Below are 20,000 nucleotides of genomic sequence, written 5' to 3' on the forward strand. Positions count from 1 at the left end.
ACGGGATTTAAAACTTTAATTATAAACAATTATAATTTTCCACAGCTTCATGGTTTAAGGGAGAAACTACAACAACGTGTCACATCATTAAAACCAGGACCTGTTCTCAGGTTGGTAGCTCGTGCAGGGAACTGGGTCCATGAGTATTTCCTCCTAAGCTGCTTCGTGCTTTTAAAAAGCTCAATAAATCAAAATGAGAGTTTGGGATTTGAATGGAAAAACAACATCTGAGAGAGAAACATCCATCGTCTGCAGCGAAGCTACGACTAAATCTGTTTGTTGAACTTGACTCTTTCTCTTTGGTTTTGTCTCCTTTAAGTATTTGACTGTGGTGATTGTTCTGAAATCTAAAGACGAGCAAAGTCAGAGAGAGATTCAAATGAATGAAGCTCGTCCTCTTGTGCCTCAGCGTGATGTTCACCCCAGGGTTAAACATCCAGGTTGTGTGTGAACGAGTCCGTACACCAGCCTCCACTCGTTAGCTCCTCCTCCTCCAGCTCAGAGCTCTGATCTGCAAACATTGATTGGAATCAATAATTCACACCAGAGCTTTAATATTTGATGTGTGGAGCGATAATCTGCTGGGGATAAGTGTTAACCACACACACAGACACACACAGACACACACAGACACACACAGTCCATGAGGACGACGGGTCCCGACAAGGCCGGTGTTTATACCGAAAAAGGTACAAAAACGCACGTACGCGCTCACACGCAGGTGATAATGAGTATTTGTGCGTCCGTCTCTGTGGTTTCAGAGCGTCACTGAGTCGTTGCTGAATATTTGATGTGTCAGGTTTATCATGAAGTCGACCTCGAGCCGCGGTCACCGCCGGTTCCTCCATTGATCAGACCATCGTCCACCTGCTTCTCCCTCTTCTGAAAATAATGAAACTATTGAGCCGCGCTCGCACTGAACGAGGAGCACGAGAGAAAATACTCTGAACTCGTGTTAACAGCAGAGCGACGAGAGCTGAGGCTTTAATTACAGCCTTCAGTGTTTTATTAATTTCCCTGAGCCTCCTCTTGGATGTTTGCTGAGGAGGAAATTGGTTCTGGTTGCAGAAAGATTCTTAAAGTCAGGATCAAAGCCACTAGTTTATTCTCTCAACATGTTGTTGAAGACTCTCAGGGCTCGTTCACAGCTTCCTTCTTTGGTGCAGACCATCGTAGTCACATGGTTTATGTCTCTCAGTGTCTTTAGTGGGATTGTGATCACTTTGTTTCTCTGGTTTTGTGTCTTCTGTCTCTTTTTAAGCATCATTGTTGTTGTTATGTTTCTGTTCTGTTTCCTGTGTCTGTCATTTTGTCTCACTGTCGTCAACAGGTACAATGAGACATGGAGATACCAAGTAAACAGAGTTAAAGGTGTAACACAAAGACTTTAACCAGTTAAACAATCATTGAGTAAAACAACAATTTATTCCAGTTCAGCTCAAATCCAGGCCTGGTCCCCAGACGTCGAACATTTGAATCATTAGTTCTCCTACGACTCTTTCACACCTGGTTTGGACCTTCAGACTTTTCAGTTTAGTCTGAATCAGACCTCAGGATCAACCAGGAAGAGTTTTAAAGCGTGGCTAAGAAGAGGGATGTCTGGGATCTGAGCCCAGATCAGCAGAAGACAATGGATGGATGAGAAAAATAATCATATAAGACCTGATATCTATGAGTGCTGGAGCAGCTTAATTGAATTGAAGGGACTGTTGGGCCTTGGAGGAGAGAGGAGCTCTACTGATGTTCTACTGATAATCAATCAGACCCAGGATCCTCAAGTACATCTTTATATCTTTTTAAGTCGACAGTCAATACACTGAGATTTGACGTGAGGACACATTTTAATCTTCCTGCGACTCACCTTTGGGATCCGTCCCGATGTTCAGCAGCCGTGAAGCGGAGCTGCTGCGTCGAGAGGCGTGAACACATCATGTTTATACACCAGACATCTGCAGCTCTGTCGCGCCTGAGCAGACAAACAGAAGCAGAACTACTGAGATCATGAACCCAGACTGAATTCACCTTCCTCTGCATGCCGCCGCCGCACGAGCCGAGCACACAACGCGCCGTGTGAAGGAGACAACTGTTGTGTGAACGAAATCCATTTACCTTTTGTTCACTGCGGTGCTGTATTCCACCAGGATGACCCTAATCCTACTTTGCAGTCCGCAGTGACTCCACGCCTCCTCCTAAAAGCAGCGGCATGGAAGAAAGTCATTAGGTCGACGGCAGCTGCTCTGCAGGGAATCATAATTGTCATCATCTGCCGTATGGTGAAGTATTATTCAGCCGCTGCGGCTCGGAGGCGTCTGCAGAATTAAACGTTTCCTGTTTTTCCTTTCAAACGAAACTGTTGATTCTTCCTGTAACTTTGTGTTGAAACCAATGATCTTCTATCACCTTTCTTCTTCTTCTCACTGATTTCATCTTTCATTCAGATTCATCTTGAATTGTATCCATTATCCATATTCTAATCGTGTTCATGTAAAATTCCCTCTCAAGCACTCGGGAGGGAAATTCATAAATTCATGAAAAACACAGACAGTGTGAGAGACTTTTCTCTTTTTTTAAACTTTCAAAGACGCAACTGGTGCCGTATGAAAGGGAAATGTACGAGTAAGTGTGTGTGTGTGTGTGTGTGTGTGTGTGTCTGTGTGCATTTTAGTGTGTATTTAAATGATAGTTGCATTGGAAATGTTTCTCAGCTTCCCTGCAACGTCTCTTGCTGAGGGAGATGAGCGGAGCTGACACACAGAATTAAAAATATCTCTCAATAACACTCCCACACACACACTCTGCAACCCAAGAGGCCACACACACACACACACAAACACAAACAACACACACTTTTATCACACAGCCTGAACACCCTTTTTTGTGTCTCTCTCATCTTTTCGTTTCCCCTCTTGTGCATATGGATGCATATGTAAAATCGGCTGCTTGTTCTGAGCTTTAAAAAGACATTAAAGAAGTGTCAAAGAGCTTTTGATGCTTTAACTAGAACTTCAAGCTCACATTTTTGCATTTTTATACAAATTAAACACATTTGCATCATGTGAAGATGTGAGCGTGTCTCCGTTAATGTTTGTGAAGTGATTATTTGGACACTATGATTCACAGGGTCCTTCCGCGGCTGCATAAATCCTCAGCATTTATGCATGAGAGCTGGTTTCTGTGTACTTCTATTGTGCGTCTTCCACAGGGGAAGCACGGAGCTAATTGTGTTTGTATGAATGGCGGCGAGCAGGTTTATTCATGAATGCAAACAACACTGAACCCGCAGCAGCAGCTTCCTCAGCCCCGGTGGAGGGCTCCTATTCATGACTGCGCTGAAGAGCCCAGTCTGCTCCTCGGCTCCCATTTATCTGTCTGTGTGTCTCCCTGCCAGCTGGCTCCCATCACACACACACACACACACACACACACACACACACACACACACACACACACACACACACACACACACACACACACACACACACACACACACACACACACACACACACACTGCGTCCATGACCAGGAAATCACCTGGCTGTGATTATGGGGACAGGGCCCCCGACAAATCAAAGCTGAAATCTCGGGGTCACCTGGTCGGAGGCGGCACTAGACTTGCTCTGACATTTTCAAAGTTTATTATGGATTTATGAATTTAGTGACCACACACACACACACACACACACACACACACACACACACACACACACACACACAGACAGACAGCCCACTTCTTCCACACACACACACCCCCCCCCCCCTGTCCTTCATGTCGGAGCCTCAATTTGGAGAAATGTCAGTGGGCACAATGAGCTGGTGGGAGCAGGGGTGCTGTGTCACGGCGCCGCAGACAGATTCAAACACATCGGGCCGCACTCATCATCATCTCCAACCACCTGAGAGAGAGGGGGAGAGAGAGAGGGGGAGAGGAGGGAGAGAGAGAGGGAGAGGAGGGAGAGGAAGGAGAGCCACATGAGACGAGGAGAGACAAAAGATGGAGCGAGGGAGCCGGGGTGTCAGATTGGGAAACACCTCAGCAGCCTATCAGTCACAACTGCTAGCCTCGCTGCTTCTGTTGCCATGGCAACGGGGGGACTGTCAGGCATCCTGGAGAGAGGGGTGGTCCAAAAGTCTGCAGCTGTCACTTTACTTCAGGTGTGTGTGTGTGTGTGTGTGTGTGTGTGTGTGTGCGTGTGTGTGTGTGTGTGTGTGTGTGTGGATGAGACACTGAGGATGTGGAGATTCTTCCCAAACAACTCAGACCAGTTAAACATTAACAGACAAATAAGAAGAATTCCAGGAGTAGAACTCTGCCGAGGCCCGACCGTCCCTCAAAGACATCCGTCCTCTAAATGTGTCCTCATCGAAGCCTCATTCCCTGGGAAATTGGGGAAAATGTCAAAAGACAAGGACAAGCGTCAGTTTGTTAAAAATCTCATATTTATAATTATTGTTTTTTAATTGTTTGAAACTCTGATTCTGATATTAATCATCTGTTTTTAAATACGTGTTTGATCAGGGCTCGATCGTTTGATGTAAGATAAAAGGATTTATATCAAACTGTCACGATGAGCAGATAAAGAGAGTCACACATTTTCCTCTGGATCAATAAAGTATCTATAATATCCAACTTCTGATCCATAAGCTTCTGCAGCTCAGTGCTGTCTCTCTTTCAATATCTCTTACGTTAGTTTGAATAAAAAATAAAAGTTGTACTTCCCGAGGTTTAGTGTCGAATGTCTGAGACGAATTGTAAAATAAAACCTTGATAAATCTGTGAATAAAACTTCACCTTGTATGAAAGAGATGATTAAACGACTGTTGGTGAGTGTTATGGAAACGGTTCAATATCCATCACATCCTCCGAACCGTACCTTGTGTTTTCATCTTCATTGTTTGTTTGTTTGTTTGTTTGTTTGTTTGTTTGTTTGTCTGTTTTTTAGCAGGGTTCCTCAAAAACTCCTCTTATTGATATCGTTGCCCACACAGCAGCTGAGTGTGTGCGCTCAGAGACCTTTTGTTCAGACGCTGCTTCACAAAGCCTCCTCATTGACGACTCAGCCCATTGACGTGCACGCAGGTCGCAGCAACCTGAGGCACGTGAGCAACAGAAAACAAGGTCATGGGTCAGAGAGCAGGAGAACAACACCTGCGTTTGATCCGGAGCTGAAGAGGAGCTGCTTCAGATTTTAAATGCCTGTTATTTCTGGCTTCCTGTCCGATGAGGCAATTAAGACTGACGTAAAGCTGTGAGGAGGCAACCTCACACAACAAACACGTTTCTGTAGGTAATGACCTCATGACGCAGGGTTTTGTTATCCTGCTCTTACTGGATGATGAGAAGGGCAAAGTCCCGAAGCCCCGAGACCCCAAGTTTACTATTAGTTAGATTTAATTTGTGTAACTGTAATTTTTCTTTGGGAATTTACCCAACCAGAACAAACCAGAAGCTCGATGAACAGATTCTTCAAGTGAAGCTTCTGGTTTCTTCTCCTTATTATTACATTATTGACATTTAAATCTGCAGCCAAAATATGTTGTAATTGTTCACTGACCACATCCTTACTACTTCCACATGCATGTTAAGCTACTGTTGTGATAAGATGAACACACATAACACATGTATGCAAATATCATTGACATGTAAACACTCATCACTCCTCCAGAGCTCGAACAGACTATTTTTAAATATCCTTCAGACCTCTACTCTGAACTGTATCTGCATAATTTACACAATAACCAGCTTCTCTCACTCCTGATGTGCATTTTTCTATTTTATTCCATATTTTAGTTTTATTCAGCCTTTTCTTATGTCGTTTTTTTCCATGATGTACTTCTGCTACTACGATTTGTACTATTTTACAGATTTTTCCTTTGTTGCATGTTTATATTTCAGGTTTTTAATAATATTCTCAGTTGCATTTTATATTAAACAGGTTTATTCTGCTACTTTTAATTTCAGCTTGAGGGGAAACACATTAGTTTCTCTTTAAATAACCTATAAGACATTAATCAGTGAGAAAAGTGCAAATTAAGAAAATGCAGCCTCCTTGAACACAACTGCATTTCATGGACATTCTTATAAAAAAAACGTTTTAATCAACTTTTTCTTCACGAGATGTAATAAAATCCTCCTTCTCATTATTTATAATCTCCTCTTACATCTTAACTCCCACTTCTACATGTTGGAACCTGTCAGTTGCACGTTCAGCTCCCACTGATCTTTACTCTCAGTATTTGTTCTCCCACCAATGATTTGATCTTTGTGGGCGTTTAATTGGATAAAAAAAAAAAAGATTTGTGGCACATTACAATAAATTAACGCGCAAACACACGCACAGAATATGCACAACATGTGTTAAACAACAACACTGGTGCATCACGTTTTAATATGCGCGTCCACATCCTCACAGTTTCCCCTAATTCTGACTGATGCGCTATTTTTATCTCCCTGCAGGACCAGTGAGTCCCTGTTTCCTTCTTCAGCTGGAGAGGAGACGAGCTGCGGGTTCTGCAGTGAGACGCGTGATGGGGACGAGATGCGGGAAAAGACCAAATTGTTGCTATATCGGAGCATCCACCGGTGCAGCGGGTCTATTTATAGCCGGGAACTACATCAGCTCTGACTGCAGACACCGCGAGGGGAAATCTCCAAACCACTGACATTTCACCGGAGCAAATTAAAGCGGGGACAGGGACTCGCTGCAGAGAATAACATTTACTGTGCGTTACGGTGTCAGAGTCTGCACGAGCGAGAGGGACACACAAAGTGCACACGGGGGAAAGACTTGTGCGTGTGTGTGTGTGCGTGTGTTTGTGTGTGTGTGTGTGTGTGTGTGAGAGAGGTGTTTTGATGATCCACAAGCGTGATCCTTCCGTGCGTCCTGATGTTGGAGCGCAGGATCAGTGGTGGTAACCCTGTCTGAGACACCGCAGGAGGTCCGAGAGAGAGAGAGGGAGGGGGGGAGAGAGAGAGAGAGAGAGAGAGAGAGAGAGAGAGAGAGAGAGAGAGAGGGAGAGAGAGAAAGAGAGAGCAGCACATTGGTCGGGCCACTTTCCTGACGACACACCAACAATCGTCAACCTGTGGATAGATCCCCTGCGCGCTGCTCCGCCGCCTCCTCCACCCACTGCCACCCTCTCCCCCTCTCGCACACCGAGCCGAGCGCGACCCCCTCGGACAGCCAGGACGCATGCACCGGGAGAGGGTGCCGGTTCGATTCCCGCGCGGAGGAGAGGAGCCAAAAAGTTGAGGGGGTCGTGCGCCTATTCCCGCTTCATGAATGGCCCGAACATGGAGGAGATGCCACTGGAAAGAGTCAAGACCCGGCGGAGGAAGGGTCACTGCCCGGCCGGTGCCCCCCTGGGCGCCATCGCCTGCGAGGACGAGTTCTCCAGCCCGGAGCTGGAGGCTCTGTTCCAGGGATACAACCTGAAGCTGGAGCAGACCGCCACCCTCAAGGCGCTGGCGGTGCTCATCGTGGCCGCGTCGTCGCTGTCGCTGGTGGAGCTGCTGTCCAGCTCGCGCCTCACCTTGTCCAAGGGCTCGTACCCGGTGCACTGCGTGGTGTTCCTGTCGCTCTTCATCGTCACCAACGTCAAGTACCTGCAGGTGACGCAGCTGCAGCAGATCGCGAAGCTGGCGCTGCTGTTCAGCTTCACCTTTGCGCTGCTCTGCTGCCCCTTCCCGCTGGCGCTGGGCACGTCGGAGCCGGTGAGCGCCGCTGCCCCTGAGCAAGGCGTGTGGCAGCTCATGCTGGTCACCCTCGTGGCTTACGTGCTGCTGCCGGTGCGGACGCTGATGGCGGTGCTGTTCGGGGTGATGCTGGCTGCGTCCCACTTCATTGTCTTAGCGACGTCGGTGACCGGGAGGAAACAGAAGCTGTGGAGGCCGGTAAGTCTCCTTCCACTCAGCCAGGTCCACCACGCACATGTCCAACTTACAGGTAGAGGTTCGAGTCTAACCCCACAACCTGCAGTGCCCAGGTACCGTTGAGCAACTTCTCCAGTGAGTGGAATCTCCCACTCTGGTGAGAAGTGATGCTGAGAAGCAGCTCGCTCACTCTCCCTCGGGAGCAGGGGGTTCGAGCTCTCCCTGATCGAGTCCCAGCTCCAGGACATGAAGCAGGTTTGAATCCGGAAAGTTTCACTTTGCTGCAGCAGCTGGAATGAAGCGGAGGAGGAGCTGTCCAGCTGCTGGTGCTGAAAGCAGAGGGACTGGTCCCTGTGTCCAGACCAGAGGTGGAAACACTGGTCTCATAGTTTAAGATGCATTTAAACCAGTAAATGTTATGTTATGACTTCTTAATCTTCATTAGCAGGTTGTTCACGTGTCCTCTTGCAAAGATCACTTCTTGAATTGTCTTATTTGGATTTTGGGACCTATGTTCACTCACATTTTTCTAGAACAATCAGTTTACAGAGTTTGTTTTAAAGTAAAATCAACTTGTCAAGTTTTACCGTGTAGTTTGACATGACACTTAATTCACAGAAGTAATCCACTGGAATATTAAAACCTCTGCTTGAGACGAGATATGTTCCGATACCACTTTTCCCTCCTCGATAACAATACTTGGACTTTACGCATCGGATGATTCCGAGTTCCAATCCAACACCAGTGCATTTAAACAAATAGCAATTTACTGTATATAAAGTATTTTAAACAGCTGTTTGCTACTAACTAAGTGATGATTATTATGATTGTTGTATGACTTTAAAGACAAAAACATAAAGAGAATTAAACATCATAGACTTTCTTGTATTATCAAGTGACAGTCACAACTGGGAAAAAAAGCAGAAATACATAAATCTAGGAATCCACAATAATTACTTCTTTTAAGTGGCTGTTGGTCAAGTTTTAAACAGAACATTAATCTTATCAAACATTTTCAAATTAAACAAACAGTAAACCTTCTGCAACGTAATGTTACTGCGGAAAATGAAATGAAAGTTTGTTTTCATTGACATGTTTAAACTTGTTGGCCTTGTAGTTACACCCCCTCGCCAGTAGGGGTTTTGAAGCAGCGAAGAAGAAGAAGTGATTTCTAGGGAAAGATAATTGCAGTTTTATCTGTGAAAACCAATTTGGCAAATTTGAAAAACGAATTATGGTGAAACTAATTGAAAGATGTGGCCTCAGATCGGTTCAGAGATTTGCGTAGACGCCAATTCCTGAAGCAGCATTTTACGGAAATATCAGAGGGATTTCAAATTCTGGTATCGGAACATTTTCGTGAGCAAAGGATCATTTCTTTTCTTTATTTTACTTTTTGAGGCCTGAGGAGGTAAAATCACCAGATATTTAACCGAACAAAACAAAAAGAAAAACCACAATATAGCAGGAATACGTTTGACTGTTTCCTTTACTAAGAATCTCTCTCACCATCGCCACCACTCGCTGCATGATGAGCTTCTGCTTTGTGGTTTTTAAACCAGGATACAGAGAAGGTTCATCATCCATCTGCCTGTGCTGGATTAGAGTGGTTCTCTGACCTTTGACCTCTGACCTTTCTGCGACTGACGACCCAAAGTGGCTACAGAGTTCATTCTCTAAATGAAGTGTCCAGAAGGATCAATAGTCTTTGCTCTTTAATCAATGATGCACTTTGTCTGCCGCCCACTCCACTGTACAGCTTTTGTTGTCGGAGTCACACCCACGACTCATGTTGTAATCCATGTGTTGACCTTGATGTCTGTCACTCAATCCATCCTATGGATTAATCAAGGATTGCAGAGTCTAATCTTACCGGGACGTATGACGACTGCGACCACAGAACACGCATGTGATCCTTCCCGCCTCACATGCGTGCACCTACAGTTGTGTAGCTGCTGCCAGCTCTGCTCAGCATGTCTGTTCTTGTTTGTGTGCAGCTGGTGGCCAACGCGGTGCTGTTCACCAGCGTCAACTTGTCGGGGGTGTTTGTGAGGATTCTCACCGAGCGCGCCCAGAGGAAAGTCTTCCTTCAAGCCCGCAACTGCATCGAGGAGCGGCTGCGGCTCGAGGACGAGAATGAGAAACAGGTGAGGTGTGAATTAGCACAAACACGCACAGCAAAAAAATTAACGTGTGGATAAGAAGCAGCGTTAAGACGATGACACGCATCCACACATTTCTTATGCTCCTGAAATCCTCACGGCCTCCAGGGGAAGTTTTCTTTAAGGTTTCAGGTGATGTATTCCAACAACCTGCCCACAGGCGCCGAGTAACTATGACAGCAGCTATTTAAGGAAAGAACAATTACTGTGGCACATGCACCAGCGCCACACGTTCCACCCCCTCCACGCACACCTACAGCACACGGAGCGATTTAACTCAGCCACAATCAGGCAACTTTAACACACAGAAACACTCTGCAATGCACCGCACCCTCCTCACAAAACCCGCCTATACCAGTCGTTTAATAGAGAATTAATTATCCCCTGAACATAATGCGACTCTGTGCATGTCTCACCTTCACAACGCTGCACTTAGCACCTGTGCTTTGTAGATTAGATGGTGATATGCGGTGTTTTCCCCGGCAGTAACAGGCTCCCTTCTGACAGGTAATTACACAAGCAGATTGCTTTCATGGCCTCCCTACTCCAGTAAAGGTCACAGTTTATCTGGGTGAAAGAAACACACACGGACCCCTGATTCAGATCTGTCACCAGGCAGCCGACAGCCGGCAACCAGCCGCCAGCCGCCTGCTGCTGCTGCTCAACACACGTCTCCGGTTCTGAACCTCAGCCGTCAGACAGGTCGCTGGTTGTCACTCTGCTGTTTGCTCTGGGTTTTGCTCTGAGCTGGATCCATAGGTTGTATTGATTACTGAACATGTGCAGGCTATGTGCTGTGTGTCAGGGAGGGGAATTGACTTATTGATTCAATAGCAATCTCAGAATCTCAGAGGCAAGGCATGGTTTCCTCTTGACCTGCGTGAAGCAGGGACACCGGTCAAGGCAGAAGACACAATGCAGGACAACGCTCTGTTCCTCATGTCGCCTCACACTGTAGAGTTTCCATGTTGTCCCTGTGTTTTCGTGGGTAAAGGAAACTCTAACTTGCCCATATGTGTGATTTTTGTTCGTCTCTATGTGTTGTCCCTGTGATTCACTGGCGACCTGTCCAGGTTGTTCCCCACCTCTCGTCCAATATCAGCTGAGATAAGCTCCAGACCCTCAAAGGATGAGCTGTATAGATGATGGACGGACGGATGAAAGGTGTCAAATAACCCCCATCGCACTCTCTCCATCAGCAGAGCAGCTGTTATTACTTTATCCACAAACCTTTACGACTTTGCTCAAAGCAACAAGATGTAACTTTCTCACCTTAAAGCCGCAGCTTGTTAAAGCCGCAGCTTGATAAGGTTTTTCAGTCAGTGTGAATATGAGAGAGTTTCCTCTTTTCACTCCCACTCTTCACCCTGAACCTCTGCTCTCTGTGACTCTGGTGAGTGGGTTCGATCTCCTGTGAGAAGAACTGACTTCACAGAGTCACAGCTTCAACTGTCACAACCAGCTCCAGTTGAAGAGTGAAGCTGAACTGTGGATCGGTTAAAAAGACTCAGAAGTTATTAAAAACCAGAGTTTAGCTCCAATATTCAGCAGGAAACTTTTAAAATATGATGGATTCTAAACAGAGTTTGGTGGATTTGTTACAGCTGCAGCTCTTCAGGTTCAGGAAGCAGAGGATCATGGGTAATATCCAGCGTTCAGGTGTGTTTCAGTTCAGCCAGTGGGACTAGACTGTTTCTTCTCTGCATGAAAAACACATCATCGTTAATTTTTGACTACAGAAAGTGCTTTGACAAAATAAAAATGTCTCCAGGCCTTTCAGAAGCTGCTAAGTGAGTAAGCCGGCATCTTCACAGGCGTAAAGAGTAAATTCCTACAACTGGCAACTCGCATTTCTCACCAGACAAGCTGCTATGGTGAGAATTATGTAAATGTGGAGCATCGTGAAAATACACGAGATCACAGTGATGCAGAGGTATCGGTCAGAGCAGTGTTTTTTCTGTCGTTGTTGTTCCACGTTGTTCTTTTCATACAAGAATAAGTTTGAAGGAAAGAAACAAGGTTTCCTCCCCCGTCTCTTTGTTTTCCACTGAGTGCAAACAAATTGGTTTCCTTCAGTTTCAAGTTGTTCATGTCAAAGATGCAGAGGTTTGGTGTGAGTCTCTCTTTCTAGTTAAACTGCTGCTGGTGGGAGAGATACGAGCCAGTGGTTGATTAATAAACCACCGTGAGAAGCTGAGCTGAACACAAACTGAAACCACCACATCTTCACACTGTGGTTATCATCATTTCCTCGCCTGGCACAAACGTGTGGTGAGAAACACAAGCTCGGGTCAACACGCACACACACACACGCACGCACGCACGCACGCACGCACGCACGCACGCACGCACGCACGCACGCACGCACACACACACACACACACACACACACACACACACAAGCCGCTCTCCAGCGTTTCATTGGCAGGTGAGAACAGCAGTTGTGTGAATGGATGAAATGATGTGAAAAGTCCCGGCTGCTTTTAAAACTCTGTCTCTCGGTGGTTGTTCAGCAGAGACGCCTGATGATTCACTGAGCGTCACAAATATCTGACATCGTGCAGGAGGTTCCAAGGGATCGAAGAAGACGCTTTAGTTAATGAAAGTTGATTGATCGACTTGACAGAAAAGGATTTGACTGGAAATGTTGATCTATGATTGATTTAATGAGTCAGTTTTCAGCCCATGTGAGAATACAGCAGGAGAATCTCCGGCGAGCGAGTGGGCGAGTTGTTGATGCTTCTATATTCACATGAAACTGAATAAAAAACCAACGCCTCAAACTTGTTTCCATGAAAACATAAAACTATTTCCTTATATCTCAATTAATACAATCACACAGTATTTACATCCACCTCCTCTCAGTATAAACTCTGCTCTCTCCTCTGTTTGAACCCCCTCTTCCCCCTCTCCCTCCTCTTCCCCCTCTCCCTCCTCTTCCTCCTCCTCCTCCTCCTCCTCAGGAGCGTCTGCTAATGAGTCTACTGCCCAGGAATGTTGCCATGGAGATGAAGGAGGACTTCCTGAAGCCGCCTGAGAGGATCTTTCACAAGATCTACATCCAACGTCATGACAATGTCAGGTATGGGGGTGTCATGACAACTGTGGGCCGCAGCGGCGTGCGTGGGGGGCAGCGCGGATTGTTTTGATCCAGATGTCACCTGCTGTGACGTCAAGGTCAAGAATAGAAGAAGAGCAATTAAGATAAGCCGTTAACGCCGATGTGATCAAACTACGTAAAGGTTAGAAAGAGAGAAGCGGCGAGGATCTGTTGCTACAACCAGCGGAGACAAGAGGTCTCATCTGCTGTTGATGTTTCATCTGGAATAAAACAAAACACTGTGATTTGATTCAATTATAATCTAAAATCAACTTCCTGAGAGCTCGTTAACAAAGTGGAATAACTTCTGATAAGTGCACGAAGTGAAGAAGCAGTTTCGTAAATTAACGTTTAACGACAAAATCATCACAACAGATTATTCCTGTTTTTTCTGAATCCAAATTTTGCAGATTTTTTTAAATGACTGTCGGCTAAATACCAACATGATGTTGAGAGAAACCTGAGATTTATTACCACAGAAATAATAGTTCATAAAAATGTAATAACTTAAAATCTTAAATCGGTGTTTAGAATAATCTTTGTGATGATGTTCCTAAGAGCTTGACGAAATTTAAAGGTTTGTCGCTGGTGCATCCTTGTTTAAATCGTGTCTCTATTATCTACTAGTGTCAATAATAGACAGATTACAGTGAACCAGTATGAGAGGAGACGTTGAGTGCTGCTGTAACGACTGGTTGATTGATCAGTATTTTGAAAGAAGCTCATTGTGTGAGTCATCGATCAGAATCTGGTGTCAAACACTCGATGTTCCAGCGACTTGTGGCTGTTTTCTGTGAATTCACTTCCAGATATTTGAAGACGTCACATTTTATTGCTCAATAACAACAAACCAACCAGAAGAAGACTTGATGTGCACGTACCTCCACATTGTAAACACACGTCTTGCATCAGATGCGTCCAGATCATTATCTGAATCTGCAGCGTATTTCACCTCTTCATCGATATCAGTCTTGTTAGTTTGACGGATTTTATTCATAAATATCTCGACATTGTCTCTTTAGAAATTCACAAAAATGTCTAAAAACATCACGATGTTAAAGAAAGAGAAAAACGAAACCTCCTCGATCTGCCACAGGAATCGAATCCACTCTAAAAATCAATGACTTCTCTTTGGCCCCACTCCTCCGCCCATTGGAAGAAAATCACTTCAGTAACAGACAAACAGACGGCAATGAAAACATTAGCTCCTTAATTGGCAGAGATAATTATCTAGAATGTCACTCAGTGGAGCTCAAAGCTCCAACAAGGCCCAACAGTCCCTGAGTTCAATCTGTTCACTCGCACAGATATCGGCCCCTGAACAAGTCGGAGTTTTTCATCAAGATAAAAATAATTATTCACATGGAAATGAGTTCAAAAGTCAAGAGCAGATTGATAATCAAAACTATTGTTAGTTGCTGTCCTACTTGTATTAGTCGATTCACGTAAAATCTGCTTTTCAATTATTCTGCAATATAATTTATCAGATTTTCAATTTCCCATTGTTATAAATTGAAAATCCTTGAGTTTCTGAACTTGTAAATTAAATTTTTTAATATATTATTGAATAAACAATTGATCAAATAACTAATCAGTGTTAAAAACAACAGTGATTTGTATCAGCCCACTCAGCAGCAGCAGCCGCCCTCTGTTGAACTCGTAGTAGAGGAAACGTCAGAGAGCGTGAGAACCCGACTCTGAGCTGATTACATCCGGACGAGGCAGCAAAGAGAAGAGCTGTGTGGGAGTGGAGGTAGCATGTCAACAGCTCTCCTGTGAAGAGACAGTCCTCTCCACTCCACGTCTGTCTGTCTGTCTGCTCCCACACTCCCTCGGCTGGGGAACATCACCTCCCGTCCCCCAGCCTCTCTGCTGCGCTGGCGTTCAGCCCAGCATCATGCCGCCGCCGCCGCCGCCGCCACCGCCGCCGCCACTACTGCTGCTGCTGTGTGTGCCAGTGAAGCAGCTCCCGCTCGTCTCCGGGGAGCTGCTGCTGCTACAAACGCACACATGCACACTTAAACACATGGTGCTGAGAAAAACACAAAGTTCTTGTTGCAGAGCAGGGGCGTGACATCTCCCTGATCTGCCCTTTGATGTGGCCCCCATGAACGTTTGATCGTGCACCACAGCGCCGCTCTCCCCTCGTCTTCCGTCCCCCCGTCTCCCCCTCTGCCCTCCTCCTGCCTTCTCCTCCTCACCCCACCGCAAACCAGCAGCACGGCGGCGTTCAAAGACAAATCACACAACACAACAGAGCTCCTCTGTCGAACAGCAGTCGTGATCCCAGCTTTGCATACATCAGGCTCCGGAGCAACTAGCTGCGCTGCCAAGAAGAGAAACAACAACTCGGTCACGATGCGGAGGAACGGCCTCCTCACGCAACGACCATCCAAACTCAGCACTAAACTGTGGAGCACTGAAAGCTGGAGATGAATGTCTGGTCACAGTCGTCTTGTTTACTTACTGCTACGGATCTAGAGCAAACATGTAGATTATTAGTTCAAGATCTACGGCTGCTGCTGCTGCTAACTCCGTCAAGTCTTCCCTTGACCTTGTGACGTATTCCATCGGGGTCAAGGAGTAACCGTTAGGAAAGGAGATTATCTGGACTGTAAATAAAGATGGACGTCGCCTCCCCACTTCCTCCCACTGTCAAGAAATAAAGCCAAAAATTGCAGATACAAACACCGCCATCTTGCACCGAAGACGTCATTTGTAATAATTTAAAACAACTCGTATATGTCGTTATACCTTCAAATCCATATCACGATTACGATTTAATGAACGCTAATAATTAATATTTATAGTTTATTATAATTAATATTTAAGACATGCCTTTACTACACGGGGAAGAGTAATTTTTGCTGCTATCTGGCCGAACTCGGAGCAAATGAACGAGGGGCTGAGCAGCTTTCAACAGCTCCCTGAACCCCGCTGCTGCAGCAGCTAGCCGGCAGCAGGCGTTTAGCTCTTTAATTGATTTAGCGGTTGCCCTGAAAGACACTTAAATTTATCAGGGATTGGATTAATGTACTCGCTGCTCACTTCACATCTGATCTTCATTAGCAGGTCTACCTTTGTGCCTGGTGCAGTTTAAATACACTGTGTGTTTCTGTAGATTAAGTCTTTACTTCCTGGAGAGTGTGAGGAGCAGAGAGTTCTTCACTCTAGATTAAGATCTGTTTTTCCTTCCCTCTGTGCAGCATCCTGTTTGCAGACATCGTGGGCTTCACCCGCCTGGCCTCTCAGTGCACAGCTCAGGAACTCGTCAAACTGCTCAACGAACTCTTTGGGAAGTTTGATGAACTGGCGACAGTAAGTGCTCTGCCTCCGCCCTGTTACTGATCTCTGCTGCGCGATGGAAACGATGAAATCAATCACAAAGTGCGATCAATGTGCAGCAGAAAGTCTCTTTCAGCGACATACCACTGATGGATCGACCATTATTTACACTGTAGGTGATTAATCATCAGCCAGTTATCATGTCTCAACCAAACACTTTAAATAAAACTGTCCACTTCCTCCCACTATCCATAAATGAAGCCAAAATGTTCTGCCACGCAGCCATTTTGTGCCAAAAGACGCCCTTTGGAGCCAGAGTCTGTGCAGAAGCATCACTGGGTTGAAGCTGCAGCAAAGTCCTGCTGATATCAACCAATCACGAGTCAGTCTCAGCTGTCAATCATGACATTTCACTCTGTTTTTATATCATCAAATAACACAAATACATCATATTATCATATCACAGACATATCATCACCTGATACAGTTTAGTGAGGATGGTTTGCAAACAGGAGTTTCAGCAGAGACAGGGGACATTAACATTTCATGAGCAGTTGTGTATGTATATAACATTCACTCTGCTTTTCGCTGTGTGTTTGGTCTCCACCTGCTCTTGAGGGAAATGTCTGTGTCTGTTCTTCACTGTGTTTCCCCAGCTGCTCTCGGACTGTCTGCTGCTGCAGAGCAGAAAGTGTTTAATGGCTCGACGCAGCTTCTCTTCTCTGAAAACAGCTGCCGGCTGCAGCAGAAATCAAACGTATGAACCAGAGCAGCAGAGTTACAGGTTTAGAGCTTCTGCAGTTTCAAAGATTTTCATTTCAATAAATCGAGTATATTGTTATTACAAAAGTGATTGAGCCACAGAGTCCACTATTTAAAAGTGTGGCACATTTCCTAATAATGCAATTTCAAATTAAAACCCCTGAACGGCACGTTGACTGGAGCACATACGTCTGCTCTCCTTATCGTTCCCTCATCATTGTGCAGGGGAGTAGAGAGCAGCAGCTTCTAGATGAAGAGCTGCGTGCGACAGGCTGCACAGCTCCAACTTCTCAGCGAGGGAACCATCTCCTGTCGCTGTGCCTGCTGCGTGCAGGCGTGTGTCGTGTGCAGCATATAATCAGATCCCAGTTTCTCATAGGAGGAGGGAAACAGGTCAAACGTTGCCTTTGACTTTTTTTTAAACGTCACCTGTGTTAAACCACATTTGAAGCTGTGTCAAGATTCATGGAAGTTCGAACCCAAATGAGATGGTTTGTGAAATAGAGGCTTTACATGTTGGGCGTCACCAGCTCATCCTGCCCTTATTACTGTTGCCTAGCAACAGATCTGCAGATAGACTTTTAATGTACCATTTTGTACCTTTAGCTTTTTCGGTTGAATTGTGATAATTGGACGTGTGGTCGCTTGTCGGCGCCATCACCTCTTGTTGGTCGCTGAAGTGCAATGAATCCTGGGAAAGTCTTGGCCGGAAAGGACACAGCTGTTGGAGCCTTCGTTTTTTTGGGCATTAAAAGGAAGCGTTTGTTGGACAAATCTGAAGAAGCCTTGGAAGTGGGACATTCAAGTCTCGCTGCAGTGACTCCATCGATCTTCAAATGCAAACTGGGAAGGACTTTTCAGTTTGGTCCATGTCCCATTCATTGACTTGGAGAAGGCGGGACTTATGACCTCCTGTAAAGTCGTGCATCTTTATATAGAATCTATGTTTAACCAGTAACTTCAGGAATCAACACATCAACCTTTGAGATCACGATATTAAATGTAAGGCTGAAAACGTGCTGCTGATGAAAGTGTGGACACTGATGAATAAAAAGCTGAACAGGCTGAAGACATCGTCCTGGCTGACGTATCGATCGAGCTCCAGTTTGTCCAGTGACGGGGGAAAAGTAAGAAGATTTAAATTCAAGCTTCTGTTATGAAAGAATGTCACTGAGCGGTCACAGTGAGCTACAGCGAAGGGGGGGGGGGGGGGGGGGGGGGGGGACGGACTCCAAACCGTGGCTGAGCTCCTGTTTCAGCTCGTTGTTCCTCCGCAACACAAAAAGCCTCCAAGACAACTGAATATATTATTCAGTCCTGGCTGGAGCTCATCTATTATGCCAAGTCATATATTGATCCACGAGTTAAAGTAGATCTGGAGAGGCTGAGGCTGACTGACGCGGAGGAAGAGGAGGAGAGGAAGATGATGAAGGTCAAGAGGGAGGAGGGCGAGAGACGAGTGAACTGAGTTTTAGACGGAGTGGAGATAAGGGCAGAAGATTTTCTGTATGTTGGTGCGTGCGTGCGTGCGTGCGTGTGTGTGTGTGTGTGTGTGTGTGTGTGTGTGTGTGTGTGTGTGTGTGTGTGTGTGTGTGTGTGTGTGTGTGTGTGTGTGTGTGTGTGTGTGTGTGTGTGTGTGTGTACTATCTTGCACTTGATAAAGAGAGAGTGTGTGTATGGCAGCATACACTGTTCGTCAGTAAGCCTGTGTAGTGTTGTTCTCTGGGAAAGAAGATTAGGTGAGTGATAGGTTATCTGCCGCCAGACTACTGTAATCATATTAATACTGCACACACACACACACACACACACACACACACACACACACACACACACACACACACACACACACACACACACACACACACACACACACAGACACACACGCTTGCTAACCCATAGTTTTATCTGTGCTGTCAGTAGAAATACAGTACAACAGACCTAACACAACATCCACACACACACACAGACACAAACAGACACAGACAGACACACACACACACACAAACAGACACAGACAGACACACACACCATCGGGTCAAACGGAGGATGAAGTCCACCACAGTTAAAATATCTCACTAGGTCAGAGAGAGTAACGGAAAAAATAATCTCAACTCATCGTCCACAGACTCTGGGGCTTTAAACCTCATTTCACGCTCTTTATTAAACAACTTGGCTCCGTTAGAGAAACTTTCACACTTTTACATTTTAGTTTTAAAATGCACGAGAGTTCTGCTCTAACGTTAAAACATTTTAGTTTGAAAACTCCAGGGTTGTGTTTGAGTCTGGACGGACACAAAGTGAGACTTTAGTAAACGATGACGTTCTTTTCCCGATTCTCATCAAACTGACGACCAGCGGTGACACTTACCGTCAGTTACTAAGCAACCAACAGCAGAGTCGACAATCTACTTCCTGTTCACGCCACTTGACCAGTGTACATAAAGTTTCAGGTGCGGACTAAGAATATTTTCTCCTACGGAACTAAAACGTTCAGATTGTTGTCATCTTAAACACTGTTTTAAAACGAAAACATATTAGTGAGGACGCAATCTATTCACGCTAAGTTTTTACGTCCATGCATCAGACCTCGTAGTTCCAGCTTCAGTAACGCGTGATGCAGTTCTTTATCTCACCCTCTCTCTCAACTTGTCTTTCGCTGTGTAGTCTGTGTACCTGTCACTTTGAATCTACTGCACGTGAGAGTGACCTACTGACATAGAGTGAATTCATTCTGTGGGAAATGCTGCAGAGAAAGTGGAAAAGAAATTCATGGATCCACCAATTTGTTCAGATCTGCACCAAAGTCCAACCCCGACAC

General features: G+C 45.5%; 1 protein-coding gene across 2 annotated transcripts in view; it reads left to right on the forward strand.

Annotated features, from left to right (window-relative positions):
• Positions 1–7,276: 7,276 nt before the first annotated feature.
• Positions 7,277–20,000, forward strand: part of LOC117760300 (adenylate cyclase type 1-like) — a 35,690-nt gene continuing 22,966 nt past the window's right edge. For both annotated transcript variants that reach the window (XM_034583219.1, XM_034583220.1), the window contains exons 1-4: positions 7,277–7,891; positions 9,868–10,017; positions 12,996–13,114; positions 16,339–16,450. In XM_034583219.1, the coding sequence (XP_034439110.1) occupies positions 7,277–7,891; positions 9,868–10,017; positions 12,996–13,114; positions 16,339–16,450 (996 nt within the window). The remainder of the gene's footprint in view (positions 7,892–9,867; positions 10,018–12,995; positions 13,115–16,338; positions 16,451–20,000) is intronic.

This window comes from Hippoglossus hippoglossus, chromosome 4, assembly GCF_009819705.1.
Source record: "Hippoglossus hippoglossus isolate fHipHip1 chromosome 4, fHipHip1.pri, whole genome shotgun sequence".
Classification (NCBI taxonomy): Eukaryota; Metazoa; Chordata; class Actinopteri; order Pleuronectiformes; family Pleuronectidae; genus Hippoglossus; species Hippoglossus hippoglossus.